General features: G+C 41.2%; 1 protein-coding gene across 1 annotated transcript in view; it reads right to left on the bottom strand.

Annotated features, from left to right (window-relative positions):
* The window catches only part of DNAH8 (dynein axonemal heavy chain 8), a 329,745-nt gene that overhangs the window by 21,367 nt on the left and 281,601 nt on the right, over positions 1-26,777 (bottom strand). Inside the window, exons 85-87 of the mRNA XM_060162780.1 lie at positions 26,237-26,353; positions 24,291-24,392; positions 18,891-19,051 (exon numbers count right to left, since the gene is read on the bottom strand). Coding sequence (XP_060018763.1) covers positions 18,891-19,051; positions 24,291-24,392; positions 26,237-26,353 — 380 coding nt within the window. The remainder of the gene's footprint in view (positions 1-18,890; positions 19,052-24,290; positions 24,393-26,236; positions 26,354-26,777) is intronic.

Below are 26,777 nucleotides of genomic sequence, written 5' to 3'. Positions count from 1 at the left end.
AAATCTGGGACTTCATAGGGCTAATCACTTAGTATCAAAGTCAACTAGAAATAACCCACCTGTCAGAAGGGGATGGTAGGTAAATTGTTCTACCTAGCTTGGTGGGGAAAAAAAAAAAACTTTCCTAAGAATTCTTAATTTGTGACATTAATTAGCATTCATTCATTTACTTGTGTGATTTGAAAAACCTCAAGCTAAAGATTTATTTTCAGGTGGTCCCAGGAAGACACAGGTGGCATCTGGCGGATGTGAACATAAATCTTTCCTGGAACAATATGCCTTCGACCCAAGTCTCAAAGAATCCAACAGTTAATTTCCGATAAACATGAGCTCACAGTCAGGAGTTAAAAAACTCATAGAGAAACAGGCACTGTGAGCAAGAGCCAACTAAACAAAAGGAAGCAGAACCAGACCTGCAAAGATCTCCGACAGTGAATTTTCAGGTGCACATTATGTTTTTACTATATTGAAGAATAAAAAGGTGACTGAAAATATAAGTATGAAACGGAAACTATAAACATGAATAGCATATTTGAAAAAGAGCCAGATAGAACTCATGAAAATTAAAAAAATTAAAACCTGCATTAGTTTTTTTTTATTGATGCTGTAACAAATTACCACAAAATAAGTGGCTTAAAACAACATAAATGTGGGACTTCCCTGGTGGCGCAGCAGTTAAGAATCCGCCTGCCAATGCAGGGGACACGGGTTTGATCCCTGATCTGGGAAGGATCCCACAAGCCGTGGAGCAACTAAACCCCTGCGCCACAACTACTGAAGCCCATGTGCTCTAGAGCCTGTGTGCTGCAACTACGGAAGTCTGTACACCTAGACCCAGTGCTCCGTACAAGAGAAGCCACCACAATGAGAAGCCCGCAAACTGGAACAAATAGTGGCCCCCGCTCGGCGCAACTAGAGAAAGCCTGCGCGCAGCAACGAAGACCCAATGCAGCCAAAAAAACAAACAAAAAACACACATAAAGGTATTATTTCACTGTTCTGCAGTTAATAAGTCTGATATCGGTCTCACTGGGCTAAAATTAAGGTGAGCAGGCTGGGTTCCTTTCTGTAGGCTGTTGGGAAAGACCCATTTCCTTGCTCATTTGAGTTGTTGACAGAATTCACTTTCTTGCAGTTGTAGGACCATGGTCCCCTATTCCTTGCTGGCTATCAGGTAAGGACCCTCCCTAGATTCTAGGGTCCACCTGCATTTCTTGGTTCATGGTCCCCTTCCTATATTTTAAAAGCCATCAATGGCAGGTCAAGCCCCTCTCTTTGAATCTTTCCTCCTTGTACCATTTCATCTCTCTGACCCACTCTTCTGCCTCCTTCTTCCACTAAGAGCTCATGTGATTAAATTGGGCCCACTTGGACAATCTAGGATAACATCCCCATCTCAAGGTCCTTAACCTTAATAATATCTATAAAGTCCTATTTGTCACATAAGGTAACATATTTGCAGGTTCTGAGGTTAGGATGTGGACATCTTTGGGGGAGGTGTCTACCTAATAACAGTTAGTGATAGCTTAAACAGCAGATTAGATATAGCCAAGGAAATAATTAGAAAACTGGAAAATAGATCTGAAGACCTCATCTAGAATGCTGCAGAAGGGAAAATAAATGGGAAATATAAAGAAGAGGTTAAGAGGCATGTAGGCTAAAGTGGTAAGCTCTAACATACATCTCAAAAAAGTTTCAGAAAGATAGAAAAGGGAGAATAAAAAAGAGATAATAACTGATGAAATAATGGCTGAGAAGTGATGAAAGATTTGAATCCTCAAGTTCAGGAAACTCAATGCATCCTAAACAGGAAAAACAAACAAATAAGTAAATAGAAATCCATATGTAGACATATCACCATGAAAATGTTTAACATCAAAAACAAAGACATGGGGCTTCCCTGGTGGCGCAGTGGTTGAGAGTCTGCCTGCCAATGCAGGGGACACGGATTCATGCCCTGGTCTGGGAGGATCCTGCGTGCTGCGGAGTGGCTGGGCCTGTGAGCCATGGCCGCTGGGCCTGCGCGTCCGGAGCCTGTGCTCCGCAACAGGAGAGGCCACAACGGTGAGAGGTCTGCGTACCCCCCCAAAAAAAAAAAGGTCCCCTTCTGCCTTTTCTTATAGCATATGGAATAGAGTATTACACCTCTCTCTTTTTTTTTTTTACATCTTTATTGGAGTATAATTGCTTTACAATGGTGTGTTAGTTTCTGCTTCATAACAAAGTGAATCAGTTATACATATACATATGTTCCCATATCTCTTCCCTCTTGCATCTCCCTCCCTCCCACCCTCCCTATCCCACCCCTCTAGGTGGTCACAAACCAACTAGCTGATCTCCCTGTGCTATGTGGCTGCTTCCCACTAGCTATCCACTTTACGCTTGGTAGTGTATATATGTCCATGCCACTCTCTCACTTTGTCACAGCTTACCCTTCCCCCTCCCCACATCCTCAAGTCCATTCTCTAGTAGGTCTGTGTCTTTATTCCTGTCTTACCCCTAGGTTCTTCATGACATTTCTTTTTTTTCTTAAATTCCATACATATGTGTTAGCATACGGTGTTGGTCTTTCTCTTTATGACTTACTTCACTCTGTATGACAGACTCCAGGTCCATCCATCTCATTACAAATAGCTCAATTTCGTTTCTTTTCATGGCTGAGTAATATTCCATTGTATACATGTGCCACATCTTCTTTATCCATTCATCTGATAATGGACACTTAGGTTGCTTCCATGTCCTGGCTATTGTAAATAGAGCTGCAATAAACATTTTGGTACATGACTCTTTTTGAATTATGGTTTTCTCAGGGTATATGCCCAGCAGTGGGGTTGCTGGGTCATATGGTAGTTCTATTTGTAGTTTTTTAAGGAACCTCCATACTGTTCTCCATAGTGGCTGTAGCAATTCACATTTCCACCAGAAGTGCAAGAGTGTTCCCTTTTCTCCACACCCTCTCCAGCATTTATTGTTGCTAGATTTTTTGATGATGGCCATTCTGACTGGTGTGAGATGATATCTCATTGTAGTTTTGATTTGCATTTCTCTAATGATTAATGATGTTGTGCATTCTTTCATGTGTTTGTTGACAGTCTGTATAACTTCTTTGGAGAAATGTCTATTTAGGTCTTCTGGATTGGGTTCTTTGTTTTTTAGTTATTGAGCTGCATGAGCTGCTTGTAAATTTTGGAGATTAATCCTTTGTCAGTTGCTTCATTTGCAAATATTTTCTCCCATTCTGAGGGTTGTCTTTTGGTCTTGTTTATGATTTCCTTTGCTGTGCAAAAGCTTTTAAGTTTCATTAGGTCCCATTTGTTTATTTTTGTTTTTATTTCCATTTCTCTAGGAGGTGGGTCAGAAAGGATCTTGCTGTGATTTTTGTCATAGAGTGTTCTGCCTATGTTTTCCTCTAAGAGTTTGATAGTTTCTGGCGTTACATTTAGGTTTTTAGTCCATTTTGAGCTTATTTTTGTGTATGGTGTTAGGGAATGATCTAATCTCATATTTTTACATGTACCTGTCCAGTTTTCCCAGCACCACTTATTGAAGAGGTTGTCCTTTCTCCACTGTACATTCTTGTCTTCTTTATCAAAGATAAGGTGACCATATGTGTGTGGGTTTATCTCTGGGCTTTCTACGCTGTTCCATTGATCTGTATTTCTGTTTTTGTGCCAGTACCATACTGTCTTGATTACTGTACCTTTGTAGTATAGTCTGAAGTCAGGGAGCCAGAATCCTCCAGCTCCATTATTCGTTCTCAAGATTGCTTTGGCTATTCGGGGTCTTTTGTGTTTCCATACAAATTGTGAAATTTTTTGTTCTAGTTCTGTGAAAAATGCCAGTGGTAGTTTGATAGGGATTACATTGAATCTGTAGATTGCTTTGGGTAGTAGAGTCATTTTCACAATGTTGATTCTTCCATTCCAAGAACATGGTATATCTCTCCATCTATTTGTATTATCTTTAATTTCTTTCATCAGTGTCTTATAATTTTCTGGATACAGGTCTTTTGTCTCCTTAGGTAGGTTTATTCCTAGATATTTTATTCTTTTTGTTGCAATGGTAAATGGGAGTGTTTTCTTGATTTCACTTTCAGATTTTTCATCATTAGTGTATAGGAATGCCAGAGATTTGTGTGCATTAATTTTGTATCCTGCTACTTTATCAAATTCATTGATTAGCTCTAGTAGTTTTCTGGTAGCATCTTTAGGATTCTCTATGTATAGTATCATATCATCTGCAAACAGTGACAGCTTTACTTCTGCTTTTCCGATTTGTATTCCTTTCATTTCCTTTTCTTCTCTGATTGCTGTGGCTAAAACTTCCAAAACTATGTTGAATAAGAGTGGTGAGAGTGGGCAACCTTGTCTTGTTCCTGATCTTAGTGGAAATGCTTTCAGTTTTTCACCATTGAGGATGATGTTGGCTGTGGGTTTGTCATATATGGCCTTTATTATGTTGAGGAAAGTTCCCTCTATGCCCACTTTCTGGAGAGTTTTTATCATAAATGGGTGTTGAATTTTGTCGAAAGCTTTCTCTGCATCTATTGAGATGACCATATGGTTTTTCTCCTTCAATTTGTTAATATGGTGTATCGCACTGATTGATTTGCGTATATTGAAGAATCCTTGCATTTCTGGAATAAACCCCACTTGATCATGGTGTATGATTCTTTTAATGTGATGTTGGATTCTGATTGCTAGTATTTTGTTGAGGATTTTTGCATCTATGTTCATCAGTGATATTGGCCTGTAGTTTTCTTTCTTTGTGACATCCTTGTCCGGTTTTGGTATCAGGGTGATGGTGGCCTCGTAGAATGAGTTTGGGAGTGTTCCTCCTTCTGCTATATTCTGGAAGAGTTTGAGAAGGATAGGTGTTAGCTCTGCTCTAAATGTTTGATAGAATTCGCCTGTGAAGCCATCTGGTCCTGGGCTTTTGTTTGTTGGAATTTTTTTTTTTTTTTTTTTGCGGCATGCGGGCCTCTCACTGTTGTGGCCTCTCCCGTTGCAGAACACAGGGTCCGGACACGCAGGTCCAGTGGCCACAGCTCACGGGCCCAGCCGCTCAGCGGCATATGGGATCTTCCCGGACTGGGGCACAAACCCATGTCCCCCGCATCGGCAGGCGGACTCTCAACCACTGCGCCACCAGGGAAGCCCTGGAGTATTTTTAATCACAGTTTCAATTTCAGTCCTTGTGATTGGTCTGTTCATATTTTCTATTTCTTCCTGATTCAGTCTTGGCAGGTTGTGCATTTCTAAGAATTTGTCCATTTCTTCCAGGTTGTCCATTTTATTGGCATAGAGCTGCTTGTAGTAATCGCTCATGATCTTTTGTATTTCTTCAGTGTCAGTTGTTACTTCTCCTTTTTCATTTCTAATTCTATTGATTTGAGTCTTCTCCCTTTTTTTTCTTGACGAGTCTGGCTAATGGTTTATCAATTTTGTTTATCTTCTCAAAGAACCAGCTTTTAGTTTTATTGATCTTTGCTATCGTTTCCTTCATTTCTTTTTCATTTATTTCTTATCTGATCCTTATGATTTCTTTCCTTCTGCTAACTTTGAGGATTTTTTTGTTCTTCTTTCTCTAATTGCTTTAGGTGCAAGGTTAGGTTGTTTATTCGAGATGTTTCCTGTTTCTTAAGGTAGGATTGTATTGCTATAAACTTCCCTCTTAGAACTGCTTTTGATGCATCCCATAGGTTTTGGGTCGTCATGTCTCCATTGTCATTTGTTTCTAGGTACTTTCTGATTTCCTCTTTGATTTCTTCAGTGATCACTTCGTTATTAAGTACTGTATTGTTTAGCCTCCATGTGTTTGTATTTTTTACAGATCTTTTCCTGTAGTTGATATCTAGTCTCATAGCATTGTGGTCAGAAAAGATACTTGATACAATTTCAATTTTCTTAAATTTACCAAGGCTTGATTTGTGACCCAAGATATGATCTATCCTGGAGAATGTTCCATGAGCACCTGAGAAAAATGTGTATTCTGTTGTTTTTGGATGGAATGTCCTATAAATATCAATTAAGTCCGTCTTATTTAATGTACCATTTAAAGCTTGGGTTTCCTTATTATTTTCATTTTGGATGATCTGTCCATTGGTGAAAGTGGGGTGTTAAAGTCCCCTACTATGAATGTGTTACTGTTGATTTCCCCTTTTATGGCTGTTAGTATTTGCCTTATGTATTGAGGTGCTCCTATGTTGGGTGCATAAATATTTACAATTGTTATATCTTCTTCTTGGATCGATTCCTTGATCATTATGTAGTGTCCTTCTTTGTCTCTTCTAATAGTCTTTATTTAAAAGTCTATTTTGTCTGATATGAGAATTGCTACTCCAGCTTTCTTTTGGTTTCCATTTGCATGGAATATCTTTTTCCATCCCCTCACTTTCAGTCTGTATGTGTCTCTAGGTCTGAAGTGTGTCTCTTGTAGAGAGCATATATATGGGTCTTGTTTTTGTATCCATTCAGCCAGTCTGTGTCTTTTGGTGGGAGCATTTAATCCATTTACATTTAAGGTAATTTTCAATATGTATGTTCCTATTCCCATTTTCTTAATTGTTTTGGGTTTGTTATTATAGGTCTTTTTCTTCTCTTGTGTTTCTTGCCTAGAGAAGATCCTTTAGCATTTGTTGTAAAGCTGGTTTGGTGGTGCTGAACTCGCTCAGCTTTTGCTTGTCTGTAAAGGTTTTAATTTCTCCATCAAATCTGAATGAGATCCTTGCTGGGTAGAGTAATCTTGGTTGTAGGTTTTTCCCTTTCATCATTTTAAATATGTCCTGCCACTCCCTTCTGGCTTGCAGAGTTTCTGCTGAAAGATCAGCTGTTAACCTTAAGGGGATTTCCTTGTATGTTATTTGTTGTTTTTCCCTTGCTGCTTTTAATATTTTTTCTTTTTTTTTAAACATCTTTATTGGGGTATAATTGCTTTACAATGGTGTGTTAGTTTCTGCTTTATAACAAAGTGAATCAGTCATACATAAACATATTTTCCCATATGTCTTCCCTCTTGCGTCTCCCTCCCTCCCACCCTCCCTATCTCACCCCTCCAGGCTGTCACAAAGCACCGAGCCAATATCCCTGTGCCATGCGGCTGCTTCCCACTAGCTATCTACCTTACTACGTTTGTTAGTGTGTATATGCCCATGAATAAAGATGCAGACCTCCTAGAGAACCGACCTGAGGTTATGGGGAGGGGGAAGGGTGAGCTGTGACAGGGCGAGAGAGAGTCATGGGAATATTTTTTCTTTGTATTTAATTTTTGATAGTTTGATTAATATGTGTCTTGGCGTGTTTCTCCTTGGATTTATCCTGTATGGGACTCTCTGTGCTTCCTGGACTTGATTGACTATTTCCTTTCCTATATAAGGGAAGTTTTCCACTATAATCTCTTCAAATATTTTCTCAGTCCCTTTCTTTTTCTCTTCTTCTTCTGGGACCCCTATAATTCGAATGTTGGTGTGTTTAATGTTGTCCCAGAGGTCTCTGAGACTGTCCTCAATTCCTTTCATTCTTTTTTCTTTATTCTGCTCTGTGTTAGTATTCCCACTGTTTTACCTTCCAGGTCGCTTATCCTTTCTTCTTCCTCAGTTATTCTGCTATTGGTTTCTTCTAGAGAATTTTTAATTTCATTTATTCTGTTTTTCATCATTGTTTGTTTTCTCTGTAGTTCTTCTAGGTCCTTGTTAATCATTTCTTGTATTTCTTCCATTCTATTTCCAAGATTTTGGATCATCTTTAGTATCATTACTCTGAATTCTTTTTCAGATAGACTACCTATTTCCTCTTCATTTGTTTGGTCTGGTGGGTTTTTATCTTGCTCCTTCATCTGCTGTGTATTTCTGTGTCTTCTCATTTTGCTTAACTTACTTTGTTTGGGGTCTCCTTTTCCCAGGCTGCAGGTTTGTAGTTCCTGTTGTTTTTGGTGTCTGCCCCCAGTGGGTAAGGTTGGTTCAGTGGGTTGTGTGGGTTTCCTGGTGGAGGGGACTGGTGCCTGTGTTCTGGTGGATGACGCTGGATCTTTCTTTCTGGTGGGCAGGACTGCATCTGGTGGTGTGTTTTGTAATGTCTGTGAACTTATTATGATTTTAGGCAGCCTCTCTGTTAATGGGTGGGGTTGTGTTCCTGTTTTGCTAGTTGTTTGACATGGGGTGTCCAGCACTGGAGCTTGCTGGTTATTGAGTGGAGATGGGTTTTAGCGTTGAGATGGGCATCTCTGGGAGAGCTCTTGCTGACTGATATTATGAGGGGTTGGGAGGCCTCTGGTGGACCACCAATGTCCTGAACTCGTCTCTCCCACCTCAGAGGCTCAGGTCTGACACCTGGTCAGAGCACCAAGACCCTGTCAGCCACACAGCTTGGCCTTCTAAAAATGCATCAAACATCCACTGCATAGAAGTATGATTTTCTCCTGTTGTAATTCACTCAGGAAAGTTTCTAGAGATCCAGTGGTGTGGGCGTGTCAAGCTCTCCCTTTTACAGCCATGAATAAGTTGCTATATCTGGTCCTCCCTTTCCAGTCCTTGCAGACTGGCTCTATTAGGTCACTCTTCTGACGCTCAGCAAGGCTGCTTACCGCTGCAGTCAGCAGCTCATTTCCCACCTTCTCCTCTGCAGTTAGGATGCCTGGCACCTCACAGGGCAAAGCCTGCAGCCGTCCTTATTTGCTGCATCATGGAACTGAAACACTAGCTCTTCTCCGTTCTCAAGCCGGCTGAGTTCCCAACCTGAGATGCTTCTGTCTTCAGAATTTTTATCAACTGATTGGCAGGTCGAATCATTTTTACTGATTGATTGGCATCAGGATTCAAACCTGCATGTCCAGACAACCACATCCTCTCCAAAAGTCATAGCTAAGGTAACTGCAACTGCCACCAGGCTTTACATGCTGGATTTTGGGTCGGATATGGTGATTATGAGGGTCCTGTGTCAGGGCAGTAAATGTTTGTAACCCAACCAGAGTTGGGGTATTAACTCCACATGACCTTTAAACATATGAATTACACAATAAGGGCAATAAGATAAAAGGTGATTTTTAACAAATGAAAATTGATTTTGTGTAATTTTACATATAATTTTAATTTTTAAATTAATCTGTGGTGAGTAGCCTCTATTCAGCTGTTGTGGTTTTAGAGTATCCCAAAAGACATTTATTTTAAAAGTTGAAAGATGATGTCAAGCACATACACAGTTGAACACATGAATAGAAAGCAAAACATTCTGGTAAAATGGCACCAAAGGCACTTGAACCCATTCCTAAATTTTGAAGTATGGTGTTATCCCAGTTTTAAAAAGTCATACGAAGTACAAGAATAATGCAAATAACTCTAAGCGGGGAAAATCCTATGAAAATAGCTGATGGGACAACAAAATGAAGTTATCAAAGGTGAAGGATCCACATGCTGTTATATGCATTTTTCAGAAATCTAATTTCTATGTGATTCATAATATTCCATGATCTTATTGTAGCTTTAGATACAGTGAAGGTAGAATATATGGGTGAATTGCTGTATTAGACAAGATGTAGGTGTCACTGTCATTGACATCTTACTAAGTATCATGAAATACAACATTAAATCTCTGACTTTATCATGAACTCCAAGTACCCACATTTCCACTGACTCCTAGGGCTCTCTGTTTCCTAAGTCAAACAAACCCCAAGCCTAACTCATTGTTTTAATTCTCTCTTTCCCTTCATCTGAACTGTTTCTTGTCCCATCTCCTTTAACAATGTCTTCACCGAACTGCCCAGCTGCCCAGTTTACGAATTCAGAGATAGCTTCCTCCTGATGTCATATTCCCAGCGCTTCTTGGTTTCCAAGTCCTACTTCCAAATCATTTCTAGCATCCATCTAGAAAATTTCAGCATCTTCATCCCACTGCCTTCAGAACTGCCCCAAACTCTTTCCCATGACACCCCAAATCTTCAAAAGCCAATCCCTGCATTTGCATCAGCCTCGAGGTTAGGTGACACCTCTCTTCAAGCCCCTCCCCCCACCAGGCTCTTGGCACATTGGACTCGGTTCTCCACACACATCATACACTTTTACATCCTCATACCCTTCCTTGGATTGTCCCTTTGTGTAGGTGCCCTAATCTATGTCTTTTTTTCTCACTGAGCTTAATTGTTTTATTTTTAATTGTACATATTGCAGGTATACAACTTGATGATTTGATATACGTACACATCCTTCCTGCTCATTATCTTCCTCTGTCCTTGCACTCTGTCCTTCTTGCTGCTGTTCCCCCCACCCCCATACTGCAGTCACTTCCTCCCCACCCCTTCTCTAGCCTGAGAACTCCAGCACATCCTTTAAGGTACGACTGTCTCACTAGCTTACTTTGATCCCTAAGCTGGAATTTATTACTCCTTTGCCTTTGCTCTCACAGCAGAGTGTATAATCCCTCCTGATTTTAGAGTTTACCATATCGAATTGCACAACTATCTGTCACTCATCTATCTTCCCTAATAGACAATGAGCTCCAAGGGTAAGGACTGCCTCTTACTGATATTTGTATCCCCAAGCTGGCTAGAGGGTATGTTCTCAATAAATATTTGTTTATTGAATTGAGGCCAGCTGGCTTGGATTTTTTTTTTTTTTTTTTGGCGGTACGTGGGCCTCTCACTGTTGTGGTGTCTCCCATTGCGGAGCACAGGCTCCGAATGCTCTGGACGCGCAGTCTCAGCGGCCATGGCTCACGGGCCCAGCCACTCTGCAGCACGTGGGATCCTCCCGGACCGGGGCACAAACCCGCGTCCCCTGCATCGGCAGGCGGACTCTCAACCACTGCGCCACCAGGGAAGCCCGGCTTGGATTTTATTAAACCTCAAATATAAAGGAGAGCAATTCTCCAATATTTAAAGGGCATGAAAATTTAATTATTTGTTCCTTCTTATGGTAAAAGTATAGTATGATATCATTACTATCCATTTCCTGGCACCTTTCCATATACAAAGGGAAATATATATATATACTCCTCAAAACACAGGCGAATCAGATAGATATAATTTAAATATGATTATATTTAAACACAGATCTTTAAAGTTTAAAGAGAAGAAAACGGCAATAAATTCCCATTCATACTAGGGAAATCCTAGCTCATTCTTTATACCTGTTCTAGCTACAAATAAAAAAGGGGAAAGACCCCATATCTGGGATTCTCAGGAGCTCTCTCGGCTCACCTCCATCTTGAATCCTTTCTGGAAACACGCTCTGCACCAGTGACTGGGTGCCAACAGCGCACGCCAGCATGGAAACGACATGCTTGTTCTTGGCTGGCACTGATCACGTTCACCAGCACTTCAGGGAGGGGTTGATGGATATGCTGCTGCTAGATTTCACCTAAGAAATCATTTTCATGAGGGTGATTTTATTTTTTATGAGGTGATCTGAAAACAGTCCTCAAGCTATGGATGGGGGCACGAAGCCCTGAAAAGCTGACCCATTTTGCATAAGAACTGGACAAGCTCTCCAGATCGTTGTTCCACCACATATTTTATTAGGCACAGAATGCCAGGGCTGTACAGCTTACCTTCCTTTTTTCCACAAGGTGGTTTTCTGTTTGCAAAGACAGGAAAGGCAGAAGCCTAGTTAGCTAGCTATAATGGAGAATTGTGAGTATCTCTATGTGCCTCAAAGTCCAAGGGTTTTCAAGAAAACAGTCCCCATAGACACTCTGAGATGAGGAACAGGAACTATAATACTCCATGAGCTTTGGTCCCGAGATACTTCTAGAAGAAAATCTCTCTTTGGGGTAAATATGGGAAGTGGCTCATCTTGGACCTGCAGCTTTGTGGTTTGGGGGAGATGTCTAAGTCATCTCTGTTGGGTGGGATAGTTGGGGTCAAGAATAATAAAATGGGGCTTCCCTAGTGGCGCAGTGGTTGAGAGTCCGCCTGCCGATGCAGGGGACACGGGTTCGTGCCCCGGTCCGGGAAAATCCCACATGCCGTGGAGCGGCTGGGCCCGTGAGCCATGGCCGCTGAGCCTGCGCGTCCGGAGCCTGTGCTCCGCAACGGGAGAAGCCACAACAGTGAGAGGCCTGCGTACTGCAAAAAAAAAAAAAAAGAAGAAGAAGAATAAAATGCAAACTAACTAAAAAACAGAACGGTGTATAAAATAAACAATTAACCATCTAATGAGATATTAGTGCACTATCACATCCAAAGCAGCCTAGATTTATATACCTCTTCACACGTGAAATATCAATGAGCACAATTTTCTTAATAAAAATCTGGAGCTCAAAAGTCAGCTAATACTCAAAGGAATACAATTAAATTCATCCTGCATAGAAATGAATATGAAAGTTTAATAAGACACTTGCTAAATTTCAGAAGGTAGAAAAATATGCATAACTGCTAATGACTAAAAGTGAAAATAAATAACTTTTCGACATTGAGGTAGTTGAATGTGCAGAGTCCTTGGTACCTTATAAATGTAGATAATAAAATGTGAATAAACTATGCATTTTTATAGTCCCTGTCAGCAAGGTATCTAAGCTCTTGGGAGAGATTCTACTTATTTTAAAGCATTTATTCAGATGGATTCCACCCCCTCTACTGCAGGGATTCTGCATTCTTAAGCAAGGATGGAGGAGAAGGACGTGTGGTCCCCTTCCCCAGATTTCCCTCTTCTCTCAAATTTATGGATGCTAACTTCAGAGTGCAGATTCTGATCAGCAGAAACAGAGGGTTCTCTACCACGGCCCAATTATAGCTGGTGGGCCTGACTGGAAGCAAGAGTGTTGTTGAATGGGGTGGACAGTCAGGAAAATTAATAAGGATTCTTCTAGCTGAGGACATTCACACAGATTTAGCCAGTGAATCTTAGACAGGTCACCCCCCTCTCTGGCTTCAACTGTTATCTCTGCACAAATGCGCTCAAACCTCTCACCTGGGCTCCAGTCCATGTGATACACTCTATCCCCACTCAGATACATCCCACTCTTTCTTTCCCAACTCAACAACCCAAACGGGACTCTGTAATTCCCCCTCAAATGCACTCCTGTTCCCAACTCCTCCACCATCCCAGCTTCCAGACCAGAAATAACAAGGAATCCTTTAGTTCTTTCATTTCACATAGAAGTTGGAGAGTCACTTCTCCTTGGAGTGGGAAGGGTATAGCTGGGAGGAGAGCAGGGGTAGGTTTTAGCTGGGAAGCTTCGTCCGTTATTGCTTACTGCCTCCTGGTGGCTGGTGGGAGAACAGCGAGGCGCTGGAGCACAGCCCTCCGAGTAGGCGGGCTCAACTGCCAGGAAGAGGGAGGCTAGGGTTACAGTCACCACGTACTTGAGAGACCAGAGGAAAGAAGAATCAAACCTAGGACAAAACTCACTCAGAGGCCAAGAAAATGACCAAACATGGAGCTTCTGAACAAAGGCTACTACCTGAGCAGGAACCAGAAACAGGGCAAGGTCCCTGGAAAGAGGGGAAGCCTCAGTAAGACCCTAGGACAGATCAAGGGGGAAGTTAAGAATGAAGAGAGATCAGAGGAAGGTCACAGATCTTACAGGCCAGCTAGTTATTTCTAGCAGAAATAATCCTCATTTGAAGCAGAGGTACAGCACTTTTTACTTGACCTCACTTGGTGTGATGAGAGATTGCAAGATCCCAACACTCTACTTTGGGAAAAGACGGCTTATGGCATCTGTAGCATGCCTGCCAGTGATAGCATGTAAGTCTTTGGACAGAGCTGTGAAGAGAGACTTGCCAAAGGACAAAGAAGGCTCGCTGTGCCCCTCTCTATCCAGCAGGCAACAACAATAACAAATAGATGAAAACCACAGGAGATTCTCAGCCATTGCTCTATATTCACTAAAGCCTATCAGCCCCCTTGTGGGACTGGTCCTGCAGCTTCACTCTAGCCTCCACCCCATCATCATCCTTAATCTCTGCCGGTATCATTGCACACCTGGCTTTATTCACAGGGTCTCCAAGATGGTATCTTAGTCCAAATAGTCCTTAAGTATAGGAAAACGTGCTCAATTTCACTTAAAATAAGAGGAAATAAGTTAAAACTATGCCGAGATGCCATTTCTCACTTGTCATATTGGTGAAAAATAAGCTTCACCAACACTCTGTTGATGAGACCGTGAATCATGTTGGTGATTGCGTGACACTGTGCGTGTCATGTTGTTGGTGAGAGTGCAAAACAGCATAGCCTTCTGTAAGGGAAACTGAAAATATTCATTAATCCTTGATCTAGCAATCCCACCCATAGCAATTTATCCTGAAAAATACATCTCCAATAATGTGAGGAACCACGAGCATGAGATTATTAATTGAGGAATTACTGGAGATAGCAAAATACTGGGAACAACCTACATGCCCACCCATGGGAGAATGGATGAATAAACTACGATGCATATAAACAATGGAAGAGCATGCAGCTGTAAAAAAAAACATCCAGGCATACCTGTTTTATTGTGCTTCGGTTTACTGCACTTCAAAGATACTGCAGTTTTTACAAATGGAAGGTTTGTGGCAACCCTGTGTCAATCAAGTCTATTAGCGCCATTTTTTCCAAAAGCATTTGCTCATTTCATATCTCTGTGTCACATTGTGGTAATTCTCACAATATTTCTACCTTTTATTTATTATTATTATTATATCTGTTATGGTGATCTGTGATCAGTGACCTCTGATGTTACTACTATGACCTGCTGAAGGCTCAGATGATAGCATTTTTTAGCAACAAAGTATTTTAAATTAAGATATGTACATTGTTTTTTAGACATAATGCTATTGCACACTTAATAGGCTTCAGCATAGTGTAAACATAACGTTTACATGCACTGGGAAACTAAAAAAATCATGTGGCTCGTTTTATTGCAATATTCTCTTTATAGTGGTAGTCTGCAACCAAACCAGTGATATCTCCGAGGTGTGCCTTTAATGAGGAAGATACCTATGAACATATAGATGATTATAGGATGCACTAAGTGAAAAAAGTGAGACACAAAATAATGTACACATATATATATACATATATATATATATGGTATGGTAATTTTGTATCAGAGAGAAAGGATAATAAGAATATACATGGTACTTACATATGAGCAAAAAGAAACACAGGGGAGATAAACCAGAAACTAATGCATTTGGTTGCCTGTAAAGGAAGGGGAAATGGGTTGGGAGGGCGTGAGACTTCTCTAAGAACCTTATTATCTAGTTGTGGCTTTTGAGCCATGATCATGTTTCACATACTTAAAAAAATCGACAATTTTTTTTAAAAAAACCTTAAATGTAATACAAATAGAAACAAATGAATGTACCTATACATCAACGGATAGCATAACCTCACAGATTTAAAACAATCTGAGTAACTTTTGAACACAGTGCTCTGTACACCTTCAGTGGGATATATTCTAGGGACGAAAGGAATTGCAAAAAAATCTTGACCTCCACTTAGTACATTTGTTGTTGGTCATGGTATTGGTGGTGCAACGGAGCAGGACCCTAGGGTCCTTGCCCCCCATGTCCTCAGCTTGCCTTTTGTCTGTGGAAAAACTTTAGCCAAAGAATAAGTTTAATCAGAGAAGCGAGAGAATGCAGAAACAAAGCAAAACAGTCCAACAAGACTAAATAATAATAGTGTAGTCATTAAGTGTAGTCAAGGACCTTTAGCTCTTCCTCAAGGGCTGTAGATAATATTCTGAGCTGTATCCTGTGAGCTGTCTTATAGATACTGAAACCCCTACCAGGTGGAAGAAGTTAACTACATGATGATGAAACTGTAGCCATGATATAAGCTGCCACAATTCCGAGAAATGAAAACAAACCGACCCTGGAACTGAAGATTAACCGTACTTAATCAAGATGACGCTGGTCAGACCACTGCATGACCAATTTCAAGATGACTATCAGAGCTGACTGTGCTGTTTCTGCATGTAGTCCCCTCCCTCTGTCTATAAAAGCTCTTGCCCACTGATTGTCAGTGGGGGAAGTCGGCCTTTGGATAGGAGTCCGCCCTACCCACTGGCTGCCAGCATCCGAAATAAAGCAAACTTTCCTTTCCACCCACTTGCTTCTTTATTGGCTTTTGAGTGGCGAGAAGCTGGACCCCACTTTCAGTAACAGCAGTGTAATTTGGAGCAAATGAGTAAACATATTGAAGCTGCTGGGAACCAGGGTTCTCCCTGAGGGAGAAAGGAGGTAATGAGGGAGGACAAGGAAGAACCCTGAGGTGTACAATTGGTATTGGAGTTACAGTATGAGCCCATAATGTTTTTAAAAACATATTTCCTAGCTCTGTCCACTCAGAGGGTCTATAAGCGCACACACACACACACACACACACACACAGAGAGAAATAGATGTGGTTATGTATGGATATAGCTGTAGATATATAAATATATAGAGATGTAAATATAGAACAAGAAAAAGCTAATGGAACAAAATGTTAACAACTGGTGAACCAAGGTGAAGGGTACACAGGTGTTCACTGTACTTGCAACTTTTCTGAGGGTTTATAATAGTTGAAAATAAAATTCAAGCGAAAAAAATAGTTTGTCTTTATCATTTCCTCCCATCTGGATTACAATTTGGTTGCCCTTCTCTGGACTTTTTCTAGCTCTGGTTTCTCTCTCTTGAGAGCTGGTGACCAGAACTGCCTGCAGTAATCCAGGCACAGGAATGCCATCCCTGTAAGTCAGGGTGAGGTGCTTCCGACCTTGTTTCATCTACTCCTTGGTAGGATCCTGTAGCACCAGACAGGATCAGATTCTCCAGGTACCAGCTGTGGTGACTCCTCGGGCTCTTGCCAAGGATGGAATCAAAGTTTAGAGCCCTCATATGTGAACCACTCCAATTGCTAATTTACAAGTGCATTAAAACTTATTAGCCATTTTTCTGCCCACTTGCGTGAACTCATGAAATCTTTCCACGGACTATCCCCATTTATTAGATTCTCCGCAGCCTAGGAGAATTTAGTATTGCTGATGCATTCAACAAATATTCCCTGAGTATCAGGCACTATTTAGCACTCGAGGTACAGTAGTGAAAAAAGACAAAAGTTTCAGACATAATGGAGTTTATGTTAGTGATGGTAGGTAGATGATAGCAAATAAATAAGTAAAGAGTTGGTGATACAATCGATAGGAACAAAGCAGGCAAGGGGGACGGAGTCTGGGGTGGGGGTTAGGGAGTGGTTTGCAATTTTTAAATAAGGCAGCCAGGGAAGGCGTCATTGAAAAGGTGACATTTAAGCAAAGACCGGAAGAGGTGAAAAGGTGAGCCACAGTGATACCTGGGGGAAGGATGTTCCAGGAAGTACAAGTATCCTGTGGTGGGACCCGTCTGGCCTGACTAACAGGAAGCTAGCGGAAGTTGGAGCTGAGTGGCGAGAGTGAGGGAGAGGGCAGAAGGAGACCAGGCCATGAGGGGCGGGGCAGATGGTATTACTGGGCCTTGTAGGTCACCTGTAGGTCATTGTCAGCTTTTGCCCTTGACTTGAAGACAGGAACCTCAGGAGGGTCCTGGGCAGAGAAGTGACGTGGTCTGACTCACATTTCTAAAGTCTTAGCTAAAGTAAAACTCCCTCTCTGTGTGTTCTCTTTCAGATAATGTTGATTCACGAGCGGATCTCTGAGGACGCCTTTTTATTTCTTCATTTCAAAAGTCTCCTGCTAACTGATGACAGACTCTTCAAATAATAGCTAGAGCCGCCACCAAAGTACCATCACGGTTCTGTCACGGGGTCTGAAACGAGTGATGGCCATTCGTGGGTCTTTGGGGGTCACGCCCACATCTTTGAAGATGAAAAGAGGCATGGGAGAGATGAGAGGCTATGGAGAAGTGAGAATGAATGTGGGGGACACATAGGCCAGGAGGTCAAGCCTCATGCTGGGGCGGGGAGCATGCTCAGGGTGGAGACACAATGCAATGGAAGCAAACAGGACTCTGTGATGTTGGGCGAGGGCAGGGAACCAGAGGGTGGAGACGTCCGTGCCCCATTGCAGCGCTGCTGAAATGGCCACAGCAGGTGAGTGACCAGGAGAGAGGTACAGTGTACTCCTCTCAGTTGTCACAGCTTAGAATCTACCACAGGAGTCTTGGTTTCTTCCATTTCCTGAAACCAGCCACTCTGCTGGACATAAACTTTGTGGTCTTTGGCCAGTGAGACCAAGGCATGACCATCCAGGGAGACTCTCAGCTGGGGTTTCTTGGAGCCCTCTCTGTGGAGCTGGGTGGTCTTGTGTTCAGGTGGGGTCTCTGGAGAGATGAGGGGTGAGATCTCATCCAAAGGACGGGTCTGAGAAGGGGCCTGGGACTTGGAGGCATGCCTTATCTCTTCCCTCACCACCTCTTACCACAGTGACTGGAGCAGGGACATCACTGAGCCTTTCCTCCTGGGCTCTGCGTCTGTGTTCCTGTGCTCCTGTGCTTGCTGCATCGTGCCCTCCATGGGCAGGTATTTACAGAAGGATGCGGGTGAGCAAGTAAGGGGAGAGGGACCATCAAAACAGAAATACAAGTCCTCCTCCTCTGTCTACCCTCCTGGCCCTTTGCGGTTCTGTTTATGACCATTATTTTTTATTAGGTTTTTTGATGTAAAAGGCAAAGAACTGGGACGCTACTGTCTTATCAGACCAATGGCATCAAGACCAGTAACACCAATTGGTTTTATGACACGACAGAGGAGAAATAATCAATGCATAAATTAGAGCTTTTAACATTGTTATAAACTCTGGAGCAGTAGGATTTAGTGACCAGGAGCAGGCCAAGATATGACAAAACTGTAATTGCGAGATAGGAAGTGACAGGAAGTGACACTATTTTTCACAGTAAAATAAAAAGAAGGGAAAGGAGAAAATGAAATGCACAGTCTTTGCCAGGCTGGGTTACAAATGATCCTTTCAAATTAAAAAATGCCAGGAACTTACGTGATATCGGCATTAGGGTGAAGCCCAAAGACTTCGGGGTTATCTAGGGATGGCAATGACTGGATGTATTCAAAATACTGGTCCAAGGTTTTGCACACAGGGATTTTATACCCGGTATAAAAACAGAATGATGGTTCAAACATCTTCTCACTGAACCAGACCTATATGGGAGAGAAAACAGGAGAAATAAAATTGATGAACAACTAAATGAAAACCCAAAACTGCCACTATCAAGGAGATAGGGTCACCTTATTTCCATCTTAATCATTTTTTATATTGGGTTTGAAAGTACCTTAACAAAACCACTGATAGTATAATTAGACATAGATTAAGGAAAGAGAGAGGCCACAACACAAAAACAATGAAACCCGGTCTTTAACACCAAAGAGGATACTTTCTAAGGGCGAGGAGGAGACAGCCAGCCTTGCAAGCCCACCCTCTGCTGAAGTAATCTGATGACCCTCGAGCTCACTTTAAAGAGACATGGGAATGTATTGCAGAAGCAATAACCAGACACATGAGAGCATATCTGGGCATTTTCACCGCCTTTCTCCCCGCAAACAGGGCTCATGCCTGGGGGCTTATGTTGTGCTCAGCGTGGCTCACAGTGGCGCTGAGCACTGCACACGAGCAGGAAAACTTCTTACAAACGTCTCCCTCCCCACCCTGAGCTGGAGAGCTCTCTCTGTTAATTAAGTTATGTCCCTGGACACAAGAACCAGATATATCCAACCATCTTACTGTTTTCCTTAAGACATCCTTTTCTCATTCCATATGAACTGATTATCCGTAAGGTAACAGTGAGAGAACAGATATATACTTGGTGTGAATAGACTTATTCTGAAGAGGAAAAAAAAATGCTGAATGCCTGTGAGCCTCATTTGAGGCAATAACTTCTGTGTCTAACGGAGTGATTTTCCCAGTAGGGAGGGAAATAATGGGGTGGTGGGAGGAGCAGAAATGCAGGCAGGATGTCTGAATCACTCAGAGGACTCCACGTGAAAAGAGAGGGCGATTGTGCCTTCCTTCGGTTGGTCACACTTTCTCTAGTATCTTCCCTCCATATCCTTCTTCTTCCAGCTCTTCTTAGGTCCAGTGATTGCTCTGAAATACCCTGTGTACTGGTTTTCTTCATTTTTTACTCATCACAGTTCTATCCTATTCAACTCCTGTCCACAAGGCCTTGAGCTTAGAAAAGGAACGGAATGCAAAGATGCATTTTCCTTCAAGGAGCTTGTGACACAGTAGAGAGATAAGCCAGTTACATAATAACCACAAGATAAAGCGCACGAAGGTAAGAGACAGAGGAAATAAAAATAAGCAAAGTACTAAGGAGGCTTAAAGCCAAGAAGAAAGAATAGCCAGATGGATGTCAGGTAAAGCTTTATCTAGGAGGTGATTTTGGAGATAAGCCTTGAAGGATAGAATTTTGACAAAGGAACTTATCAAAGAGACCACACACGCAAAAAAACTGACACAAAAATGTGAGGCAGGGCTTCCCTGGTGGCGCAGTGGTTGAGAGTCCACCTGCCGATGCAGGGGACACGGGTTCGTGCCCCGGTCCGGGAAGATCCCACATGCCGCGGAGCGGCTGGGCCTGTGAGCCACGGCCGCTGAGCCTGCGCGTCCGGAGCCTGTGCTCCGCAACGGGAGAGGCCACAACAGTGAGAAGCCCGCGTACCACACACACACAAAAAAAATGTGAGGCAGGTTGGGTAAATGATGAAATCACTGTATTTACCCTAAGGTAAATATAATGCAGTGGTAAGAGATTGTACAGAAAAAGGGAAGTGAGGTCACATTGTGGATGACTATGGATATCAGGGTGAGGACTAGTGCTTAACTTAAAAAATGGGGAGCAGTTGAAAGTCATTAAAGAAAAACAGTGCTATGATTTTGGTCATTATTTATAAAGATTAGTTTTCTAGGGATGTGGATGACTAGGGGGGGCAAAGGCCATGGGGTCTTCAGCACACAGACAACAAATGACCACACTGAGTTTTGTGTTGCCAGATGACATATGTGTATAAAGGGAAAATGAAGTTTCCTCTTGTTTTTCCACTACTTTATTTATAAAGTACAAAAGTATAAATTTTAAATCCACAAATAGCTAGACTCAAAAACACAAAAGTAGTTGAGTTTCACCAAATTTGGAGGACGTTTTTGGTATAATCAAAATACAGAGTATGACGTCTACATGGAATTACTTTGGGAGACTCTAGAAGGTACCCTACAAAAATAAACAGTCATCCTCCAAGGACAATGAATAAGGTTCTACAATTATTGGTTTTAAGGGAGACATACCATAAGATGCTGAGAACAGAGAAAACAAATAAGGGTTCAAAGATAAGCCCCAAATTGAAAGTCATAGGGAAAGAGGATCCCATTTGAAGGCACTGGTTTACAATTGAAGTGATTTTCACTCAGGCAATTCTGGATAACATGGTCGGGGTAAAGGGGCAGCAGAGGACAGGCCTTTGCCTCCCTAGTCATTCACATTCTATGTCTATTTGAAGAAATTTATTAAGCTGAATGTTTATGTTTTTCTATACTGGGCTGTCTTTCATATTTTTTTTAAAGTAGGTTAAAATTTTTTTTTTAATTTATTAAGCAAATACTAAGTAAAGGTCAATTCCCTTTCCTCCTCTTCCTTGACCTCTCTCAGTTGACATTTCTTCTTTCTCAATACATTAAAATACTCGGGGCCTTGTCCTTAGCTTCTATTTTTTTTCCTTCCCTTTCTCTACACTTTCTTCTTAGATGATGATCTCATCTAATATCTTGACTTTAAATGCCATCTGTATAAGACAAATTCCAAATCTTTTTCTCCAGCCCTGGGCTCTCTCCTGAGCTCCACACCTGTAAATCCAACTGCCTTGTTTATCTTCATTCATTCTCTTATTCAACAAATATTTACTGAGCGCCTACTATGTGAAAGATTCCATTCCAGGTGCTGGGAATTTGGTAGTGATGTAAACAAGCAAAGTGCCTGCCCTTACGGAGCTTACAGTCTTGGACAACTGCACTTGGGTGTCCAGTAAGCATCTCAAAGTTTACATGATCAAAACAGAATTCCTAATTTCTACCCCCAGCCAATAAAACTCATTTTTTCCCTGCAGTTCTTTCCCTTCTCTGTAAATAGTCCCATGCTCCATCTAGTTGCTTAGGTCAAAACTAGGAGTGATCCTTGACCAACCCCCTTCCTTCCCCATCAGCATTCTGCTGGTAGTATCTGTACAATATATCCAGAATCTAACCACCTCTCACAGTCTCCAGTGCCGAAACTCCAATTTTAGGTACTTGTACAGTTATTCTAACACAAAGTATGCTTACGAAGACATCTTTTTTTTTTCTCTTTTGAACCTCAGATACAGAGGTGAGTTTATCATACTCCTGCATTTTATTATTCTCATGACTCTAGACCATTTTTATTTTAGTTTCTCCCTCTTCAGCCCTGATATCCACTCCCAGCCTCCTTCCCTTTGAGGGCTTCTGTTTAAAGATATTGATGTATGTCCTTGAATTCATGTATTTATCCTTGAGAAATATACATGTACCACTTTATAGATCTCATTTTATTTTTTAAAGCTCTGCGCTCAACACTATGTTCCTAAGACCTATGCATGGTGTCATACGAATCATTTCTTCCAAGTGCTGCATTGTATTCCATGATAGGCATCTATAACCTTTAACTCATCTATTTCTCTGTGACAGACTCCCGGGTTGCTTTCCACTTCCCACTATTCCAAACAATACTATGAATAATATCTTTGTACATGTCCACAGACTTGTCTGAAAATTCCTCTGGGACATACACTCAAGAGTGGGATACACTCAAGAGTGGGATTCTGGTTCAGAGGGTAGTCATATCATACACACTTCTTTTTTTTTTTAAATCATCTTAGTTTGGCCATGCCGCACGGCATGTGGGATCTTAGTTCCCCAACCAGGGATCGAACCTGCGCCCACCCTGCAGTAGAAGCGTGGAATTTTAGCCACTGGACTGCCAGGGAAGTCCCCATACATGCTTCATATGACTAAGTGCCACCAGGTTGCACCCTTGAAGGGTTTGCAATAGTATTACATGTGCTCACCCACTACTGCTTATCTATTCTTTTAGGCTTCTTCAGCCTCACAGTGGATGCTGTAATGCGCTACCAGATCCTTCTCCAGGACCTAGGCACTCGCTCCCCCAGCTGTCTGGAGTACTGGCTACTGAGGGCTCACAACATTGTCCCTCCCAGGAATTGCCCTGGCAGAAGGGAGACGCCTCAACCAAGATCATGCCCTGGGGGAAGGGATGACCCACAAGCAGATCTCCATCTCAGAGTCTGTTTCTGGAGAACCCAACCTATGATGGTCACCTGCAGCTCCACACACAATACTGTCATGACATTTTTATACATATCCATTCGTGGGCTTTTTCTAGAAATGTTCTGGGATGTTTACCCAGGATACTTAGTTTCAGTAAATTTTGCCCAATTGCTTCCCCAGAGATCTGTACCAGATCTGCCTCCACACATCCTTACCAACGCTTATCATCCACCTTTCTCCACATTCAGCTTTAAGAAAAACTTGCAAATACTAGTAAGGGTTGAAAAAAAATTCAGATTTCTGGTCAACCTCCAGTTTACCAAAATACCCTCAAAGCTTATGCCTTGTTGTTGAGGTCTTAATTTTGTTAAAAGGGAAAAAAAAATCAAAGAATTAACAACTTAGATCCTAATATAAAGAACTCAGATAACAGTAAAATACTCCTATATCTGATTTTTTTTTCCGCTCAGGTAATGTATTTTGCTTCTTTAACATGTAAAAGTTTTAGGAATAACTTGAATCTGGTAGATGTACTTATACTATTCACCCTTGATGTGAAAGCCAGAATTGCTAAGAATAATATTCTCTAGAAAATGTTTACCCACATGATATATGCAGATTTTACTGGGAACAGAGGAAAAAATGAACACTTCATCAATTTTCAATTGTCTGTCCTAATGGAAAGAGATGAGAAAACTCAAATTTTGGTTCATTCTCCAATCACTTATCTTGGGGCTTCAAATCACCCTGAAGACTTGCAATCAGAGGAAAAGGCAGAGATATTATGTCCAGTATTTTTATAGGAGGGGAAGTGGGGAGAGACCGTGGACATGAGCAGCTAATCTATACAGGAGAAGATTCATAGACCATTGAGAGTTGACCTTTGTTCTGTCCTGGACCACAAGTAGATTGTTAGTTGGTTTGGTGTTGGTTTGGTTTGGTTGGCTGATTCTTTTCAGAAGCTCTGCTCTGTATTTTTTTTCCCTTTAAGTTTGGCTTACCTGCTACAAACAAAAAATATTCTTGTTTAATAGGAAGATGCAATGAGATGTACATCCATGCTTTTTTTTCCCTAAACTGACTTACTCTAGCGAAGCAATTAAGCAGACGTTTATCAAAGTCGTCCGTGACTCTGCCCCCATACTGTACTTCTCCGATCATGTACCGAACAGTACTCCACGACACGCCCTTTATTAAAAACAGAAAAGAATTATTCATTGTCAACCCAAACAAATAGTTCTAAACATTTTGGATCTTCCTCTAAAAGAAAGGTCTGGAAAAGGAAGCAATAGCTAGACTGCATTTAAAATTACTCATTATCTTTTATTAATAACTCTTTTGCTCTTACATGACTGGAACTGCTATGGCTTGTTCACCAAAGAAAAATCTACAGTACTAAACGTTGGTGACTATATTGCTCATTGATTATTTAAAATAGGGGGAAAAGAAGACTATTTTTCAATCTGTGGATGTAATTATCTGTAATACTCATTATAGTAATGCCAAGCTGTTAGAGAAGAAAAAAGTCACGTTTAGTGAAGAAAGGAGAAAAATCAAGTAATCAATGCTCTAATATGCTTTCTTAGTAATATATTTTCTGAAACAGTATAAGAACAACTAGAACATTATTCACAAGATTTTTCTACAATGCAATCCTTTCCTGTTTCATTATGTGAGCTATGGCTACATCAAAGTATTTATTAATTTCCATAGCAATCTTACACTAGCAATACATTTCAGATATTAATAGTATTTTTGTTTTAAAAAATACTTCGATACATTTGGGGTAGGAGAAGTAAGGATGCTTAATTTTTATTTAATTTCTCTTGGTTAAATTTTTATTTTTCAGCTTCATTGCCTTTCAAAGCAACTATTTCAAGGTAACTGTCATTTGTATATACCAAAATGATAACAGTCCCAGAATACGAACCCATATGATATAATTTTTCATCAAAATGTCCTACTCAATTTAATATCCCTTTGTAATTTCTAAGAAAAATTATGGTTTGATTCTAGATTTCCCCCCTACCCGGAAATAATTCATCATGGCTCACTGTCATCATACTGATACTGCAGAATGTATGATTATCTTTGAGATCTACTATGAGAAGGAAGAGAGGGAGAGACGATAGGAAACTTGTATTTATTGAGCCCTGATTATGTACCATACACTGTGCTTTCACAAATGCTAGCCCATTTATTCCTCCCGGAAACCATGGCCATTTTATAGATGAGGAAACAGGCTCTGAGAGGCTCATAAAATTCCTCAAGATCATGGAAAAAACAGATTTCCAACTCCTTGCAACACTTGTGTGAAAGGACAACTGGGTTTGTGTTCTTAGCTCGGTGACCTTGAGGAAGTTCCTTGTCTTCTCTTGTCTAGTACGTCATCAGTAAAATGGGGATCATAGTAACACCTTGGGTATCTACCTCACTGAGCTGTGAAAATAAAAACGAGACCCTGCACATGCGAGCACTTTGAAAACTGTGAAGTGTTACACAAGGATCAGTGACCATTATTCAAATCATTGCTATTTATCTGCATAAGCTTAAGTGTCTTAAGATGTGACTTAAGGTACAAAAGAACTTTTACATGGGCTGGGAGATATTCTCATTTCTGAGGATTCTGAGGAAGCATGAGTGAGATAAAGAAAAGTCTGATTTAAGGTATATATTCTCTTGAAGTACACTGTGGCACTTGGATGTGACATGAAGAAGGCTGTGGTGTTTCTCAACACAATGAGTTCCTTTGTCAGGGCTCTGCCTCTGTTGTGCATGTCCTCAGGAAAGAGAGAGACTGGGTGGAGGGGGACACAAGTGTGAGATGGAGAGTCCCAGTGCGCTCCTATGGGCAGTAGGGGTGTGAGTGGAAATGGCTGGACCAGTAAACAGGTGATTGGAATGATCGGTCCCCTTTGGGAGAGCTGGGGGGAACCTCAGCAGAGCCACTGCATATCCCAGACTGGGAATGTCTGTAGAACTTTGATTTAAGGATGGCAATGAAGACAGAAAAAAAAAACAATTTCACTCACTTTCTTAATATCGCATTCATCAAGGTGATTCTGAATAAACTGAACGCTGGCTGAAAAGTCAGCAGAATTGAATTCATAAGGAATATTCCATCCTAAGGGACCAAATTTGCGTCGCTCCTTAAAAACAACAGAGAAAAGTAATTGAGCAAGAGTTTTAAATTGTATTGCAGCTGATACCTGTTTTTATTATTAAAACATAAAGTACAGTAAAATTAAGGCATGATATTGAAATAAGTTGACATCATAAAAGAACAGTATATGAGTTTGGATATAATAACAAATAGAGATATTACTCCTTGGCTCTAGAAGGCTTTCAAGAGCAAATCTCCAAATATTTGCCAAATTGGAGTTCTTGGGTTTAAAAAGTGTAGGTCTCCATCGTCAACTCAAAAAGTGCAGTAGGTGCTCAATAAATATCTGTTGAATGAATTAATTTATTCTAAACTGGACTGTTGAAAGTTTCAAATGTTAAATGCAAGGGTTTGAATTTTCTTTTTTTAAGGTGAATGACTTAAGCACTCAAGGGCATTTAGACTTCCTG

The sequence above is a fragment of the Lagenorhynchus albirostris genome, chromosome 10, assembly GCF_949774975.1.
Source record: "Lagenorhynchus albirostris chromosome 10, mLagAlb1.1, whole genome shotgun sequence".
Classification (NCBI taxonomy): domain Eukaryota; kingdom Metazoa; phylum Chordata; class Mammalia; order Artiodactyla; family Delphinidae; genus Lagenorhynchus; species Lagenorhynchus albirostris.
This window is presented reverse-complemented; position numbering and strand designations above follow the sequence as displayed.